The 18,107-nt window shown below is 37.6% G+C and overlaps 1 protein-coding gene across 2 annotated transcripts in view; it reads right to left on the reverse strand.

Annotated features, from left to right (window-relative positions):
• The window catches only part of Rnf180 (ring finger protein 180), a 135,830-nt gene that overhangs the window by 43,048 nt on the left and 74,675 nt on the right, over positions 1 to 18,107 (reverse strand). For both annotated transcript variants that reach the window (XM_035439137.1, XM_035439136.1), the window contains one exon: positions 4,988 to 5,213. In XM_035439137.1, coding sequence (XP_035295028.1) covers positions 4,988 to 5,213 — 226 coding nt within the window. The remainder of the gene's footprint in view (positions 1 to 4,987; positions 5,214 to 18,107) is intronic.

Raw genomic sequence — 18,107 nt, forward strand, 5'->3', positions numbered from 1 at the left:
CACTGTTAAATCACAGTTCACAAAGATAAAGACACGCTTTCCTCTGAGACTCTATTTTTAGCTGGCTCTACATTTTTGGTTTTGCTCTAGAATTAACATATATTCACATGTTGTGAGGCAGGAGTCTAATTCATTCTTTTCCAGATAGGTAAACAGTTGTACCAGACGCATATGGTCAATCACAATTAAAGCTAATTTTTGGCACTCGTATAAAACCAATCAATTAACCAGGGATATGCAGGTTTTTCTTTTTCTTGGGTCTTGTTTTAGTGGTTGCCATCTTTTTAATTCTTCAGTGAGTTGGATACACAGTTGAGAGAGGTCACTTTTCTCACCTAGTTCTTACCCTGCACTCTTAGCTATGGTCCCCTCCACCAGTGTTTGTTCTCAATTCTGGGAGGCAAAACCTGCCCTAGGGTCAGATCCTCTGACGCTCTAGTGCAGGGGCAGAGTGTCCTTATCTTTCTTTGAGGCTCACTCTACCCTAAGAAGGACCTTCTTGGCTGTTTTTTCCTTGACTGTCTTCTATGGTTGTTTATTTGTGTGTGTGTGTGTGTGTGTGTGTGTGTGTGTGTGTGTGTGTATGTATGTTTGTATGTATGTATGTGTTTCTGGATGTAGTCATCTAAGACAGGGGATTTTGCCTTGCACACTTGATTCTTGTGGAGGTCAGAAGAGGGTGTCTGATCACCTGGAACTGGAGTTAGAGATGGTTGTGAGCCACAATGTGGGTGCTGGTGACTGAACCAAGGTCTTGCTGAAAGAGCAGCAAGAGTATTAGCCCACTGAACCATAAACCCTTCCCCATTTGCATTATGAACTTAGGTTAATGTGATTTGAAAAAACAAATTTTCTCTAGTTAAATGGTTATGTTGATAGAGGTTAAAGATACCAATATATCACGACTTCACATGTCCATTTTACTATTTCTTTAATTTAAAATATTATTGACTAGTTTTTATACTGTCTTCTACCCATCGCACCTGTGAATTTTTGTGTATCAACCATCAGTTTTAGTTTCCTTATGATTATTTTTAAAATTAGTATGATTTTTATCAGTTAAGTTGCTGGTTTTTTATTTTGTTTATTTTTATTTTTTTTGAGACAGGGCCTACTATATAGCCTTTGTTGTCCTAGAACTTGTTCTGTAGATCAGGCTAACCTCAGACTCCCAAAATTCCACTTCCTTCACCTCCTGAGTTCTGGGATTAAAAGAGTGAATTATCATGCCTGGTCTGTTAAGTTAATTTTAGTTGAAGTAAGCAGGAAATCTATTAAATCTATTAAAACTGCCCTAGTTACCTAGTTACCTAGTTACCTCTACCTTCCATCCTCCCATGTCTCACATCATTTGGGGCTGGGCCTAGGACCTCCCCTATGTATCAAGTCTGAGAGATGATTGATATGTAAAGTAAGATTATTTCTAATTTAAATAAAAATTACCCTAGTTAATGAGCAAATTTATTATTTTATATAATAGGAAATCTAAAACCTGACTTTAGACTTGTTTGACTAGTAGATCAACAATGCTATTCCAATCCCATTTTATATAGTTTTCTCAGCTCTGATATCCATATTAATGTCTTCATACTAAGGCTGATTTTCCACTTTCTCAGAAGATGTCTACTAGCAAATAACAGTTAGACACTTTTGTTTATGCCCAAAGAAACAGAAAACAGTTCTTCCTATGTATTTTCTTCCCATCTCATTGAACAGACCACACACTCATTTGTGATCCAACTGCTGTCCAGTGGGACAGACTACCAAGGCACAGATGATGGGATTCCTACCGGGATTCAGCGGCCTTTGTTAAGAGGGCTCAATGCTCAGTTAGGAAGAAAGAAGGTGCTTATGGATACTAATTAGTAACCAACAGCACCCATTACAAAGGTGGCATTTTTTTTCTTACAACTTTTAACAGTCTATCTTTATACCTATTTTTCTAAGAAGATCTTGATGCCTCTGTCATTTCTTTCATATAGCCTATCTCACTTCAACTTTTCAACTTTTATCGTCATTAAGTAGCTAACACTATCAGATGACACTAAGTAATTTAAGCAAGAACATATAATTAGGGAAAGTTATAGTTCAAGTACAAGGACATTATTTCACTAAAGAGCACTCCACAGGCTAACTCTGGAATGTGTATCTTTGTATTTCTACCCATTGAGCTAACCTAACAGAAATATGACACAAGGGACTCCTTATCCATCATGTAGTATCTTCACTTGCTATAAAGGATAGCTTTTTCACTGTAGCCTTTGGCAAGAACAATCCCACCATCAGAATGATGACAATAGGTAATTTATATGATTAATTTATTCACTAAATAATTCCAAACACTCAGTCAGATGATGGGAACAGAACTGAAGACTAGGTGACTTTCCTAACATCCAGAGAAATAGCAGAAACTGAGGAAGAAAAAAATCAATGTTACAATAGCAACCACTGAATATATGGACATAAAGTTACCATGAAATGTGCAGAGCTAGGGAATTATAAAGCTTATAAAAATTTCCACGAAAATGCCACTCATTCTCAAACTAGTTTAAACTTACTCTATGTGTCATTAAAATAGGAATACTAAAATAACAAGAGGTGAAGTAATATTTATGACAAGGCAGTAAGATATATGGAAAAGAACAGCTGCCAAGAGAGATGTTTTAGGAGTTACTGCTGTTTTTCAAAGGAAGACAGTTCAGAAAGAATAACTTATTAAATATTGTCTGGGAATATGCCTAAGGATTGCAAAATGGTATTTTATCCTTAGGTAAATAAAACACCTTAGGAAATATGGGAAAATGAGGACAAAATGTAACTTTAAAACACAGGTAAAGGGAAGGCTTATAAACTTGTGTAGTTAGTAGGGCCTTTAATATCTAAGTTTTAACTAAAAAGACAATAGTTAAACACCCCACACTACAAAAAAGAAAAACAACAACAACAACAACAACAACAACAGCAAAACAAAACAAACAAAAAACCTCAAACCAAACAACAAAAAACAAAATCTAGAAATTTGGCACATTCATAAAGTACCATAACCAAAAATAAAGTGTAAGGACAAAAGGAGAAGATTGTTTTCCACATGTGACAACAATTGGCACTAAATATACAGAACATTCCAATGGTCAGGAATTTAAAATGGAAACCTGATGGCCAAGACTGTAGAAACAAGACCACATACACTACTGTTAATGCAATTCATAATGTACTACCTTAAAGCGCAGGTGTTAACTACTCTCTTTACTTCTGCAAGTTCATCATAACAAAATGCTACATGTATAAATAAAATTATAAATAAAATGTGTAAATATTCTATAAAGGTAAATGGGCAAAGTAGGACACGGTGTCATCACAAAAAAGCTCAAGGACTTTGTGTTAATCAAGGAAACAAGTTAGAAAATGTTCATATTATCTGACAGTTTGGATGACAATGATAAAAGCTTAAACATGTATATGTGCACAGACACAATGTGTGGAAAGACATTCATTAGATGCCACTTTAAAATGGCAGGGGAATATGAGTGAGCCTGAGCTTACTACTTAAAATTATTTTAACAAGAAAACCGAACCATATTGTTTCAGGAATTAGCAATATGGCTTTATCTAATTTATACTGATACTTCCTCTGGTTTTATTTATAATACCATGAGCAACAAAGAGAAATTTTGATGCTGCAATTTTCTTTGAGGATGCTTTTAAGGATATTGTTTCCTCTTGATATGTTCCAGAGACGTCACACAAAATTTCTCATAGGGCTAGGTGCCAGAAACTCCTTTAGTTATCATTGAGAATTTGTATTTTCTATTAATGGATAATGAAAATCCCTTCTTTAAAGATTTACTTGTATTTTTCCTCATATGGTGTGAGCATTTAAAACCCCATCAAACTGCAGTTACTCTGTAGGACCCCGCAGCTTATGTATCTCCACCTCTAGAAGTATGCAGTCTGAGTTCCATGCAACTTCTATTTCTCTCATCTTGGTCATGAGGTTTCAGTGATTGTGTGCAGCAGTCGCCTTGCACTAGGCAGATGAGAGGACGACAGCTTTACTTTCTCTTCACTGTCTGATTAGAGAGCTTTGTAAGCCTTTGCACAGCAGCCTGGGCTGGGGTCTCCAACCACATGGCTTCACCCAGATGGATGGTGGGTCCTCTGATTTCTTTCAGGGAATAAAACTGCTGTTTAAGCTCTTCTATTTTACCATTAATAAAGTACATACATTGATCTCTATTCGACTCTGTTGGTCTGTGGACAAAACATGGAGACAGAAAGCCCCCTCCTCTCTATAGTACACAGGAGTGACTGCTGCCACTTCCCTTAGTTCTCTAAGTTCATGTGCATTAGTTTGTATCCCTCCATCAACATGGGAGAAACTCCATTAAGATGGCTATATGCCATCTTCACACAAGTAGGTAAACAGTATGTTACTCCTACTTGCTTAAGAAAAGAAAAGAGCTTGGCCGCATCAGGAATGATTGGAGCAGGTGCATAAGACCCATTGCCCACCGCTGCATTCATCTCTGGATAGGTCTCAGTGTGATCCAACACATTTGTAATTAACAACATCATACCACAGTGTCAAAGACTGGGCATTCCTTACTTAAGGGATTTGTGAGTTTGGGTAAAAGGCTTACTAACTGTCCTCAGATATGGGGGCTACAGAACAAGCAGCAGATAAGAAAAAGTAAGAAGGCAACAGTGTTGCTTCAGATGGAATTTCCTTCACCCTAAAGGTGTCTATAGAGACAGAATGACAGGTGGCTAGGATGCAGGAGTGCAGAGTTAGGGGTCAGCTACTTTAACCCGTGGTTCTGGCATAGTTCTGTTAGTTGGCCAAGTACGGTTTTATAAACTAGAGCAACACTTTGTGTATGTTTTCACTAACTTCACAATAATTTATATGATACCTACCTCTGGGGTTAAAACCAAGAGGATAATGAGAAAACATTAGGTGCTGATGACAGCCAAAGAGAACATTTACCTGTCTGGAAAAAGACTCTAGAAATGATGGTCCGGCAGAGTGGGCAGGGAGTGCTTGCAGGGTTGTCTTTGGCCAGAGTCCGTAGGCAGGGCTCACAGAAGATGTGGTGGCAAGGGTAACACATGTAAGGGTTGAAGTACACATCCAGGCACACTGCACAGATGTAGCTGTCCTTTTCTTCTGTGTATTCATTCTCATCATCTGTACTCATCTCATTACTCAAACTCTGCAAAACACAAGGAAAACATTTTTTTCTTGGTTTAGTGTAAGATTGGATTCCCTGAGAGAGGGTGACTTTACATTTTGTTAAAATTAAAATATTTATGAGGTGCATATGGTATCCGTTTCTGTAACATATTCCAAGTGATAGAAATGTGGTCTGTTAAAGTGAGAAGAAACAAAAAACATATGAAAATCCCAGAAACCTCAATTATTCCCTAATATTTCTACAAAAACTAAATGGTAAACCACACCTAAGCATATAAAGTACACCAGCCCCAGGTAAGTGTTACATCTACCAGCACTGGGATTACAAACTCCTGACCAAAATAGTGACTGTCATGGATTAGAGGATGTTACCATGGCATCTTCTCATGATGCCCATCAGACTCTCCTCCCTCTCACATTGTACCTGGACCACTTCTCATTCTCTACCTTGCATCTTTCTAGGTCTCAATGCCAAGAAGGTGTCCAAGTTAAGGGGATGTCTAGTAGTGGATTGGTATTTATCCCTAGTACATGAATGGACTTTGGGAGCCCTCTCCACATAGAGGGATAATCTCTCAGCCTAGACACATAGGGCGAGGGCCTAGGTCCTGCTCCAAATGACATGACAGACTTTGAAGATCCCCATGAAAGGCCTCACTCTCCTTGGGGAGCAGAAAGGGGGATGGGATAAGGGATTGGTGAGGAGCAGGGGAGGAGGGGAGGGAGAGGGATTGACATGTAAAACAAGCTTGTTTCTAATTAAAATTTTTAAAAAAGTAAAAAACAAAGTTAAGGGAATGTCAGGAGGTCGACTTGGTAAAGCAATGTGGGGTAATTATGGGATTAGTTTTGTGGCTAGGAAACAGGAGAAACCTCTTCTCTTCCCAAATATAATCATTTGGGAGAGACAGCTTAGAGTAGAATGAGGTATGGTAGAACAGTTCCTATTATTTAACCTCAGCATTAGCCAATCTGTGAAGCTGTGGGGATTAATCCAGGTGATCCACTTCAAACACTGAGCACAATCCCTTAGCTCAAACACAGTTAACTGATGTTAATCATGGCTACCTTCTTCCTCATCTGCTTGTCTCATCTTCTTTCACACCAATCTCTGGAGTTTCTGCTAAAGCCTTGGGGAAAGTTTTCTCAAGCTAGGATAAGTTTGGGGAGAATAGTCAGTTTACGTCTTTTCTCCTCACTGTGACAAGATCAGTGAACAACATTTGAATGGCCCTTGGCTCATTAATAGCTGTAACATATACAGAGATACAGATATATACAGAAGACAAAAGAGGCTTGGGATACAAACAAACAGGAACCAACAACAAAACCCTTATTATGCTTTGAATGTTTATCTCTTCCAAAGCTCCTACTGAACCTCAACTCCCCAAAGCAACAGTATGAGGAGATGAGGGTGGGCTGATGAAATCCTGGGCAGACTCTCAGGAATAGATAGGATTAGTCACCTTTGTAAAGGCTGAAGGGAATGAAACGCATCCCCTCCATTCTTACATTCTTCTGCCAGTGAGGACTGCACTCACTCCTATAAGGAAGCCTGGCAGACTGGACCTTCATCTGACACTGGCCTTTCTGGGACCTGAACTGGAGCTTTCCTGCATCCAAAAAAATGTGAAAAATTCTTTCTTTTAAATTTCCCAGTCTGTGGTATTTGTGTTATAGCACCAAGTATAGCCAAATAGTCCTGAGTAAAACCAAGTTATACACAATTATTTGATTTATCTAGATGTTTTTATTTTTCCATGGCCATTCTCATTTTATAAAAGATACAGTTGAGTGAGCCCATTTATTTTCATTTAAATTGCCATTTTTCTTATAGGCATGGGGACATTTTTATTTAACCAAGTTATTTGTTGGTGCTGAGTAAATGTGTTACACTTAATTTTCTTTACTCTGTTTTGCCTTTTCACTCGTCTCATATCATCCATTGATGGAATAAGTTCTTAATTTGATAACATTTTTTATTGTATGGAGGTCCCTTTTGTATTTAAGAACTCTTGTCTTTTTCCAGGGTCATTATGTCGGCATTATTTTATACTTCATATTATTACAAATACATCATGTTTCTGAAACTGATTCTATTGAGTGGGATCTCTTATAGATGAATTTAATTCTCTTGCTTAATTAGTCTTGTCTTTTTTTTTTTAAACTAAACCATTTTCTTTTGTGAACTGTACCAAAGTGAACTTTTGTGAACTTGCCAGTATGTGTCTGTTTGGGGGTTTTTATTCCAGCCCATCAGTGTGTTGTCTGTCCTGCCCCATAATCACAGCCTGCAACCTTAGAATGACACAGTATCTGATGTTGAAATCCTTCTATGTTATTGTTACTTGTCAATAGTGCTGTGGCCATTCCTGACCATTTCCATGACTATGTACAGTTTAGAATTACGTTGTCAGGTTTTGGTTTAAAAGCTAAAATTTTTACTGGAACTACATTGAACCTATGGATAAATTTATGATGTATTAAAAGTCTTTATATTAAAATGCTTTAATACTTAGAGGCTGGTTTATTTTCCCATTTATTACAAAAGCACTTAAGTTATCTTGGTACAATTTTCTTTTTACTGGATTCAATACCTTGCCTCTAATACTACTGCTTAGTCCCTCTTCTTAGCTAGCTTTATTTTCTTGGTGTGACATGCATGCTCTACAAACTTCACACCTAAACGAATGTATAAAGGGAAAACTGCCTCTTACGCTCAGCTGTCTTTCTCTTCTCTCTTTCCACAGTAAAACTTCCCAAGAGACTCACTATGTTATATGTAATTGCTGCTTCTTACTTCTTACCCTTGCTTCAACCCACTAACCTGTCTTCTGTTCTTAATACAATGGGGAGACTACTTACACAACCATTAACAGTCTTCAGTGCAACCATATCTAGAACACTTTCTGGTTGTTTTTCCTTGCTCTCTCAGCAGAATTTTGTGGGTAGACCAGGTCTGGAATGAGAGCAGACAGAGCCCCCACTCTGGAGTTATAGGCAGTTATAAGCCAATGATGTGGGTGCTGGGAACTGGTCTATTAAGTGTTCTTAATCACTGGGCTACATCTCTAGCTCTGTCAAATGCTAACTTCTAAACATGGTTTAGTTAAGTCTCATTAAGATATGGCTGTATCAGAAATGTTACATATTTCAAGCCAAATTAATTAAGTCAATGAATAATGACAATACAAAGGATTTGGAATTTGTGTTGGGGCTTCTGAAGGTTTGTTCCAGGCTAGATGGGAAAGGGCTGTAACTATCTTTTATTGCCAAATGGTATTGGGGACAAGTAACAAGAACTATGTGAGATGTTTCCTATCCCCCGATTTAGGGTTGACAGTTTTTATAATGATTTATGTTTATTTTGAATTACATTATATATTGGCTGATTATACCTTTTTAGTGGAAACAAGGTAATGAATGTTCTATTCTTATACATAGACCACTTTTGTGTGTTTGTCATTATTAGCTTAAATTTACTTCATTTCCCAAGATGTCTCTTTTATTATGCTTGCTAGACTCCACATATTTTCCTTCCATTAAAAAACAAATAAAACAAAACAAAACAAAAAACCCTTTGGCTGGTGGGAGGCTCAGCTGGCAAGGTGGTTCAGCTAGTAAAGGTACCAAGCATAAAGACCTGAGTTTGATCCCTAAGACTCACATGGTGGAAAGAGAGAACCAACACCTACAAGGCCTACTCTGGCCTACATATGAATGCACACAAAATAGTGTAACAAACAAAACTATTGCCGTCATCTTAGCTTTTGCATAATAGTTCCTACAGCTAGAAAAAGTTTAGGTTCTGATTTTAACATTCATGTTTTTCCTTAGTGAGTCTACTTTCCCATTGTGATATACTAATCAATGCAATACCTTTTGTTTCTCTCAAATAGCATTTAGGTTATTAATTTTTATTTTTTTACATTAATTGATTTATTTTGTATGTGCATATGTATGGCACAGGCCAAAGAATAACATGGAAAAGTTGGTTCTCTTCTCCCATCATGTGGATCCTGGCTCTAAAACACTTATCCTCATGAGAGGTGGTAGGCACTTTTACCTGTTGAGCAATTTCACTGGCCCTCATTTTTAGATTTTCAAACTGAACAATAAACACATTACAATTCAGTGAATAATGTAATAATCCCATAGAAAGTACATGATGACTTTTATGCAATCACTCTTAAGAAATATATCTAGGGATTTTGCTGAGTTCTGCCCATGTCTTGTAACTACAGAACTTTAGATTATAGTTGATGGAAATGAAGCATAGATGGGGTAGATGAGGTGTCTGTAACTATTTATATGCTTTTAATCCCTAAAAAGGAATTAAATCTGTTTGTTCATTGACATCAAGCTTGGCTATATACTTTGTCCCAAGAAAAACGAGCAAAGGTAAAGCAAACTGTATTTAAATAGTTTTTTTAAAAATTAATTTTTATAATTCTGCCAACAGTGGCTGTTCTATCATTCAAGATATGAGGATTGGAAAGTCACTAAAACCTAGAAGAGGACAACAGGTAACTTAGGAACAGGTAACTCCACAAACTCTGTTGTAGATAGGCCACTGGGATTTAGGAGCAGTCCATTATCACACTGGCAGAGTGACTAACAGAAATTGGGTTCAGGGACAAAGGTACCTAGATAACACAGTCAAAAATACAGGCTATTGACTTAGTGAGTAAACTATTTGCTACTAGAACAGTGACAACTCATGCTATGCACTTGGGAGAAACTGTCACCTCCGATAAACTGGAAATGAGAGACTGAGCAAAGCAAGCTCATGACTTGGTTACTGTTGGTCTCATTTGACATGGTGCATACAAAAGGAAAAGAGAAGTTCAGGAGAAAGATGACCTCATTTCAAACACTATGAAAGGAGGAAGAGAAGCAAACAACATTGAAACAGACAACTGCTTCTCATGCTCAATCAATAAAGTACTTCAAAAACATTTAAGGAACAAAGGCCAACCTGTAGTCAGAGATCAATGGGGTGTCACTTGCAACACATGGGGGTTGTAGTTCAAATTTGTATAGGGAGATCCAAGATGCTGAATAGATACCCAGCATAAACTTCCTCTTTCACAAAAAAAGAAGCCAAAGCAGCAGGTATGCAGTATAATTCTGCACTGAGTGATTGCTGGAAACTACTGAAGATGACCAAGAAAGGGACTGAAATGTTTCCATATTCAGAGACCTGTGCCAACAGCTTAGTAAGAGAAACAAAACACAGTATTTGTCACTGTGGCTTTTTGGGTGACACAAAATGTGTCTCCTGTTTGTAGCAATATGAGTTGGAGAGAAAGCACCAGCATTTCTGAATCATTGTGGACTTGGAATCAGCACTAAAGTTTCACAGTCCATATAGGTTTATAGTCCACACGGGTAGATAACCTGAAATCTGCACAGTAGCCTTGCTTCAAGAAAGGATATCATACCATGTGATCCAGCAATTGCCCAGAATGCTGTACGGAGGCCATATTGTGAAATGAGCTATTTGTCTGTATTTGGGCTGTTCAGAAATACCCAACTATCCCCATGGTAACCACAGTGCCCAACACCATTAGCCACTTATAGGAAGATTAGACTCAAAGGCAACATTGCATAATAGACACCCTAAGGTATGTCTTCAAAAGAAGGTCATTTACTAAGCAGGAAACTCTTTCAGTAGAGATAGATAGATATCTAGAAATTAAAATATCACCTGGGAGCACAAAGAATACATGTAGGTTTTAGGTATCACAATGCTCTCCAAAGAACACAGAACTCTCTAGGAGCAGATCCCAAAGAAGTAACTCCTTGAGACACCTATGAAATATTTAAAAGAACCATTACAACCACATTTGGTAACATCAAAGAGACCCCAGATGGCTCAATGATTAAGAATGCATATGTTTCTTGCAGAAGGCTCAAGTTTGGTCGATAGCACCAATATCAGGCAGCTCAAAACCTCCTGTAATTACAGCTCCAGGAGATCCAGCACCCTCTTCTGGACTGTGCAGGCACCTGTACTCACATGCACATACTCACATGAACACACACACACACACATCGCTCAAAATAAAAATAGATACTTAAAAAAATAATATGAGAGCCAAATGCAATAAAGTGCAGGAGATAATTTTCACATGAGCAAATGAATGGAACATTGGTTTATTTTTTTTTTTTTGAGACAGGGTTTCTCTGTACTGTTTTGGAGCCTGTCCTGGGACTTGCCTGGTAGATGAGGCCTACCTCTGCCTCCTGAGTGCTGGAATTAAAGGCATGAGCCACCAACTCCTGGTGTAACATTGGTTTTATAGGAAATAACTGACTTATTTCTTTAGAGCCTTAAATATCGTTTCTCTTAAGTTCACATTTTAATTTTGAGTTGAACCACACCATTTCTTTATAGAGATAAACCAATAAATAAAAGACTGTAAGGTAAGAGGTCTCATTTGGTTTCTACTAGGAAAAGAACACTCCTCAGTACCACCTCCAACAAAATCTATCAGTTTGCTCCAGAAACACTAAATGAAGCTCCTTTTAAGCCACATCATATAATGTCACAAAAATAGAGAGGTCTGTTAGTCTTGTCATTTTTCTTCTATATCTTACAAGCTTCTTCCCTTGCCTTATTCCTTACCCATATTTCTTTACTGCAGAAAACCATGTATATATCAATATATCAACCATTGTTCTTTTGTTTTGTTGTTGTCGGCAGTTTTGTTTATCCATGACCCTTCTCTATTCAGAAAGAAGCATATAAAGTTTTGCTGTCCCAAGGAAAGAATAGTACACAGTATGCAGATAACAATGATGTTAAATTGGTAAACATTTGATATTTTTTTTCAAGGGATATGATTCTCAGTGCAAGTGATGGATTTGGAGGACCTCTGTCAAGTTCCTCCTATCTTTGTCCTCTTGCATTCAACACACACTAGATAAATATGGTACAGGGTTATGGCAAGACAAAGGTGATACAGGTTATGGTAAGACATTGTTAGCTCTCTACATGACCAGCAAACTTATACTAGTTCTAAGTTGCACATTGTCCAGAATTATGTAGGCAAGAAGAGCCCACATTCTCCCCTCTTCAGAATATAGAGAAAGCAAAGTTTCAGAATTCTTTCATGCTTATAGAGAAAGCAAAGTTTCAGAATTCTTTCATGCTTAGGGGAGTAAGGAACAACAGAAGATGGTACTGAGTCATCACTGAGAAGATAGTAAGGGTTGTTTCACCAGCACAAGGAAGAAAATACACTAAACTGGGATACTGACTGCTCAATCAGCATCAGTCAGGCCAACTATTCATCCCTCCTACCTACATCCTAATACGTGGGAAGCACTAGGGACTTTAAAACACAGACTTGGGGGAATGGAGTGTTGATCCTACATAGACTAAGATTCACTTTTTAGTTCACATAAAAAGTAGGATCAAACAGAAGTTAACTGATAAAAACACATGCATTAAACATTATTTGCATATCACTCATGGAGGATAATATTTAATTAAAATGGTAAAAATAACACTTCTTAAATACCCAACTCTATAGACTATGCTTAATACTCAGAATAAATTATTTTCTTTTCTTCATATTATTTACCTCTTCACAGAAACTTGAATTAGGCCAACATTTCCTTAACTATTATTGTACTGTATTTTTCACAAGACTGACACAACATTCACACTTTCATAGAAATAATTTAGCTATTAAGCATATCAGAAAATAGCAATGATTAAGAAAACAGCATATGAAAGTTATTTTAAATACATATCTTCCCCAAACCTTTAGATATGATTCCTAAATGTAAAATTTTACAAATGTCATTATTGTGTCATAAGAATTCATATTTCTGTCTCTGGATATGACTTCAAATTTGCATAAATACATATTCCAAATTTGACGGTTTGGGAGTTCTAACATATGCTAGCTTCCATACCAGCCATCAAAAATTATATATTTTAAGAAATAACTAGAAAAGCTTTTTATATCATCCCAAACCCCCACTTTTGATCAATATGGAGAACCAAATCAACACAGGAAGCCTTGCTTCGGGGCTTGTTGAATAAAAATGCTGGGTGAAGAGTTAACTAATTCTTCTCTTCTCTTCTCTCTCTCTTCCCCTCCCTCTCTCTTCTCTCTCTCTTACACACACACACACACACACACACACACACACACACACACCACACACTCTGGTGGCATAAATTAGAGCTCTCATTTCTTACATAGAAACAAGTGAGAAAGGGTGTTGGCTTAAAAGCCTCTTTGGCTTTGATAAAGAGGCTCTAGGATGAGAACTACACTGCAGTGTACATTATTTGTGGGTGTCGGGCTAAATTAGCACTTCTAACTCAGAAACCTTGAACTGAAAAAATAAGTAACTTTAAGGTAAGTCCTTCATAGTCAAACTACAATATCGCCACAAAGCAAAATATGTTAGCTTGGTGGTCTTGTGCCCACAGTTCAAAGACTTTAAGACTCACCCAGAAGCCATGCCCACTAGAGGTGAGCTCACACTGAAAAAAATTACCAAGTATACCAGAAAAAAAGGCTAGAAGTGCAGCATGTACCAGCAAATGAATACCTGGAACAATGTTTTTCCTTTGGTTTTCTTGCAAGGGTCTCATGTAGCCTTGGGTGTGATCCTGGAATTCTAGCCTCCTATTTCTGCTTCCCAGATACTGTGATGACAGGCTTTTCTCAAAAGCTGTGCTCTCCACCACACCTGCCAAGAATTTACTTTTGAACAACTATACTGACAAATATAGTAGTAATTTTAAATGGCTTTTTATTAAATTCTCCAAAAGAGAATTTACAGGCGGATATGTTCACTTAATTAGGCTAAATAAAAGAGGCCTAATGAAAAGATATGGAGTAAGATGTCCAAATGGAGATTTTTATATGTGAAAGGTTAAAGAAGAAAGGACTGGTATAGTAGCATGATCACTCAGGAAAATATAGGGACAGTAAACTGTATGATTTTCAAAATAACTGTTTCATTGAATTTTACTTTTGCAACACTTCATTTCCTGCTGATCCTAGACTAAACAAGTATTTTCTAGTTTTCATCTCTCTTAGACTCTTGATTACACTTCATTAATATCCCTTCCAGACATTTCCAAGCACACTGAGATAGTGACTGTTCTTCATCTTATGACACAATACTCCTTTCCCAGACCTTTCTGCTTGCTCCTCAGCATGCTTTCCTTTGTTTCCATGGAGATGAGATTCCTTAGTGTTGGTCCTAAGCTGCTCCCTCACCCTCCCTCTGTCTGCATGACTTCCCTGAGCAATGGACTCAAGGCTTCTGTTCACAGTGGCGGCATTCAGATGATCTTCAAGGATAGATCCCCAGTTTACACTTCCTCCCATTTTTAATTTTGTGTGTGGCCATAGATCAAAGCCAGGGCCTTGTACATTCTAGGCAATGGCTACACTTCTGAGTTACATCCCGGGTCCATGACAATTCTCTTTGAATTCCCAAACCGTATTATAAAGTGTCCATTGCACATTTTTATTGTGACATCTTAAAAGTATCTGTACGTATTATGCCAGACTGATCACCCAAGCTTTTATTCACAACTGATCCACTTCTACTTTGCTTTACCTTGTTTAATCTTTCCAAACTTAGAAGTTAATTCTCTTGGTGTCACCTTGATATAGTTACTATTTTGTCAGTGAATCTTATTTGGTTTAGTTCCTAAATGTCTCTTGAATCAATTCTCACCCTCTATTTTATAAATACTTTTTTGTGTTCTTCGTTTCTACCTCACTCCCTGCTTCATTATCAATTAACTGGCCCTTGCATCCATCCTACAGCACTGAATTTCACTGAATTATTTTACACATTTTGCCAACAGCATTCTGCTCACAGAGTTATCTGTCATGCCACTGTAGAATTTAAAAACCTGCAAGGTGTATAGTCCATGACAAAAGAACCAGCATTTGAATGGTGGTCCTTCTTTTGGCCCAGCCTCAATGGCTAGGCTACCTCCCCACTATCTGAGCCCCCATTCTCTGACCTCCTGCATGCCATTTTAACATGTCCTTCAGGGCACAGACATATGGTTTGCTTATTTGGAATTTTGCCTCCTATAACTCTTGTCCTCTATAACTCTTATCACTTAGTATACCTTCAGAAAAGAGATATTTTTAAAGACAGCCTTTCCTCACTCCTCAATCTAAAATAAGTGCTCATAAAAATGTACTTTACAATGCTACCATAGCTTGAATTTCACATTTGTGCATAAAAACTTGATTAATATATGCCACTCACACTGGTCTTGAAGTATCACTCCTAATACATATCCTCTTAGGTAGTACTTATGTAATGTTGAATGAATTACAATAAGATTTAATGATAACATACATAATACATGGTCTTATATATACCTATAATCACCCATGCTTGCAAATTATTAAGTGTTTTAAAATTCCTTACTGCTAGTCTATTTCTTGTATATACACTACATAAATTTGGAATCTAACATTCTTTTATTTATTTATTTATTTGTTTGTTTGTTTAGTGAGATATGATCTTTCTACATAGTCCTGGCTGTCCTGGAACTCCCTATATAAACCGGGCTGGCCTCAAACTTAGAGAGATCCACCTGCTTCCACCTCCTGAGAGTGGGATTAAAGGTGTACATCACCACACCCAGCAACCTGACTCTCTTGATTAAAGAGGCACGGCCCTGAGAAAGCAGGAAGTGTTTAACCCTGGGGTGCCTATGTATGGGGATGTGTATACATGGGTGTGTACTCATGTATGGAGGCCATTGGTCAACCTCAACTTGTTCCTCAGGACCCATCCACATTAGTCTCTCACAGGAACCTGGGACTCACAGATTTGGGTGGACTGTTTGGATAGCAAACCCCACGGGTCCATCTATCTCCTCCTGAGTGTGGGAATACCAGGGTGTCCTAGTGTGTCTGGGATTTTATGTTGGTGCTAGGGGCCAAACCCAGGTTCTCACGCTTGCACAGCAAGCTCTTTATTAACTGTGCAGTCTCCCTACATGACCTTTATATAACTACTATCCAACATCATAATCAGAGCTCACACCAAAAAAGCAGTTTTTTGATGTTATCTGTACTTGCTGATTTGCCTATTTGCTCTTAGTTATAACTGGGAGAGGTGATCATTCATAATTATATGAAATGCAACTAAGGACCTGAAATATCTGACATTTTACATTTATATATTTATTTATACATGTATTTATTTGGTGTGTGTATGTGTGGGGGCACATTTATCAGATAAGGTACAGATTTGGTCCTCTCCTTCCACCATATAGGTCCTGTGGAAAAATTTTAAGGTTGTCAGGCTTGGTGCCAGCCCATATCTGATTCTTAGAAATTAAGCATTTTATGGTTCAATTCAGTCTTTGTCTCTTAACCCAGTAGTAATCAAAGAATAACTGCATTAAAGGGGGTTTACAGGTTGCATTTTTTTCTTTTAAAAATGTTTTGAGACAGAGGTTCACTACAATAGCTAAGGCCAGTCTTGAACTTGTAATATAACCAAAGATATAGTCTCAAACACATGGCAATCCTCCTGTCGAAGCTTTCTGGGGATTGAGATGTGCACACAGAGTTAGTTATAAGCCTATATATATGTATCTTGGTGGAAAAAGTAAACAAAAATGCAACAGTTATTTTGTGATCTTAACAATTATATCATCTTTATTTTAATCAAACACCTAAATTTACCCTCACATACATTTGTAGTATGAAAAAAGGATTTTGAAATTATATCCTTTCATCAGTTAATAAAAGCCTAATCTGGAGAAGAAAAAAAAACCCACCAAGACATTGCAGGTAAGAAATAAATGTGAAAGCTTTAAATATTTAAAAGTGCATTGCTTCAACAAGTCAAAACTGAGTTCCTAGCTCTGAACTTAATGGACTGATCTTAGACAAACTATTTATCTCTGCATCTATTTACTCATCAGCACAATCAGAATAATACCAATCTACCTTCTGGAGCTGTAGGAGTCAAATGGTCTCATTCTTACAGAGCCTGACATAGGAGTAAAAGGAACAACTTCTTTAGGGCTTTGGGCACACGGAGCCCAAATCACCTAGGAGAATACTTTGCAGTTTGCCTCACTGTAGGGATGACTACACAAGGAAGGGAACACATCATTACTTGTGTCAGCACCCTTTCCCTCTCTTTAGTTTACTGTCAAACTGAAGGGGGAGGACAAAGGCCCACCATGCTTTTACATGTGAAGTCTGGCAATGCAGAAACTCTCTGTTTAATTTCATCCCACCTGGACAGGACAGGTCATCATCCAACAGCACCCCTATCTGAAAGGGTTATAAATGTAGACAGGGAAAGTTCATTTATTCTAAAGAGATTCACACCTCCTTGTGTATCGCTGTGAAATACACAAATCCTTTTATATCCCTATAACAAAAAGTGGGTTGCCTCTTATTTTGTGCTGCATTGAGAACTGAGGTGAGATGAGGAAACTCTTAGCAGTAATTGTGCACAGAATTTATCTCACCCGTGGATTTCAGCCAGGCAATAAATACCTCAAGTGTTTCCTGTAGCAATGCCTGCAGTAAATGAAAACTGTGATTGCCTCTGTGCTCCAAATTGAATTTTTAGATAGTAGGTCATTACTTCATATATATGCCAGTACCTGTGGCAGGCATTTCTTTAGGAAAATCAGCCTAACTGAAAAATGAATGTTGAGGTTTGATAATGAACTCAGGGATGGACTAGGGCCAATCACTGTCTCTAAAGTAGCAATTCTCATCCTGTGGGTCTTGACTCCCTTGGTGGTCACATATCAGATATCCTATATATCATGTTTTTACATTACAATTCATAACAGTAGCAAAATTAGTTATGTAGTAGCAATGAAAGAACTGTATGGTTGGGGGTCACAGGCACATGAGGAACTTATTAA

Source organism: Cricetulus griseus, chromosome 2, assembly GCF_003668045.3.
Source record: "Cricetulus griseus strain 17A/GY chromosome 2, alternate assembly CriGri-PICRH-1.0, whole genome shotgun sequence".
Classification (NCBI taxonomy): Eukaryota; Metazoa; Chordata; class Mammalia; order Rodentia; family Cricetidae; genus Cricetulus; species Cricetulus griseus.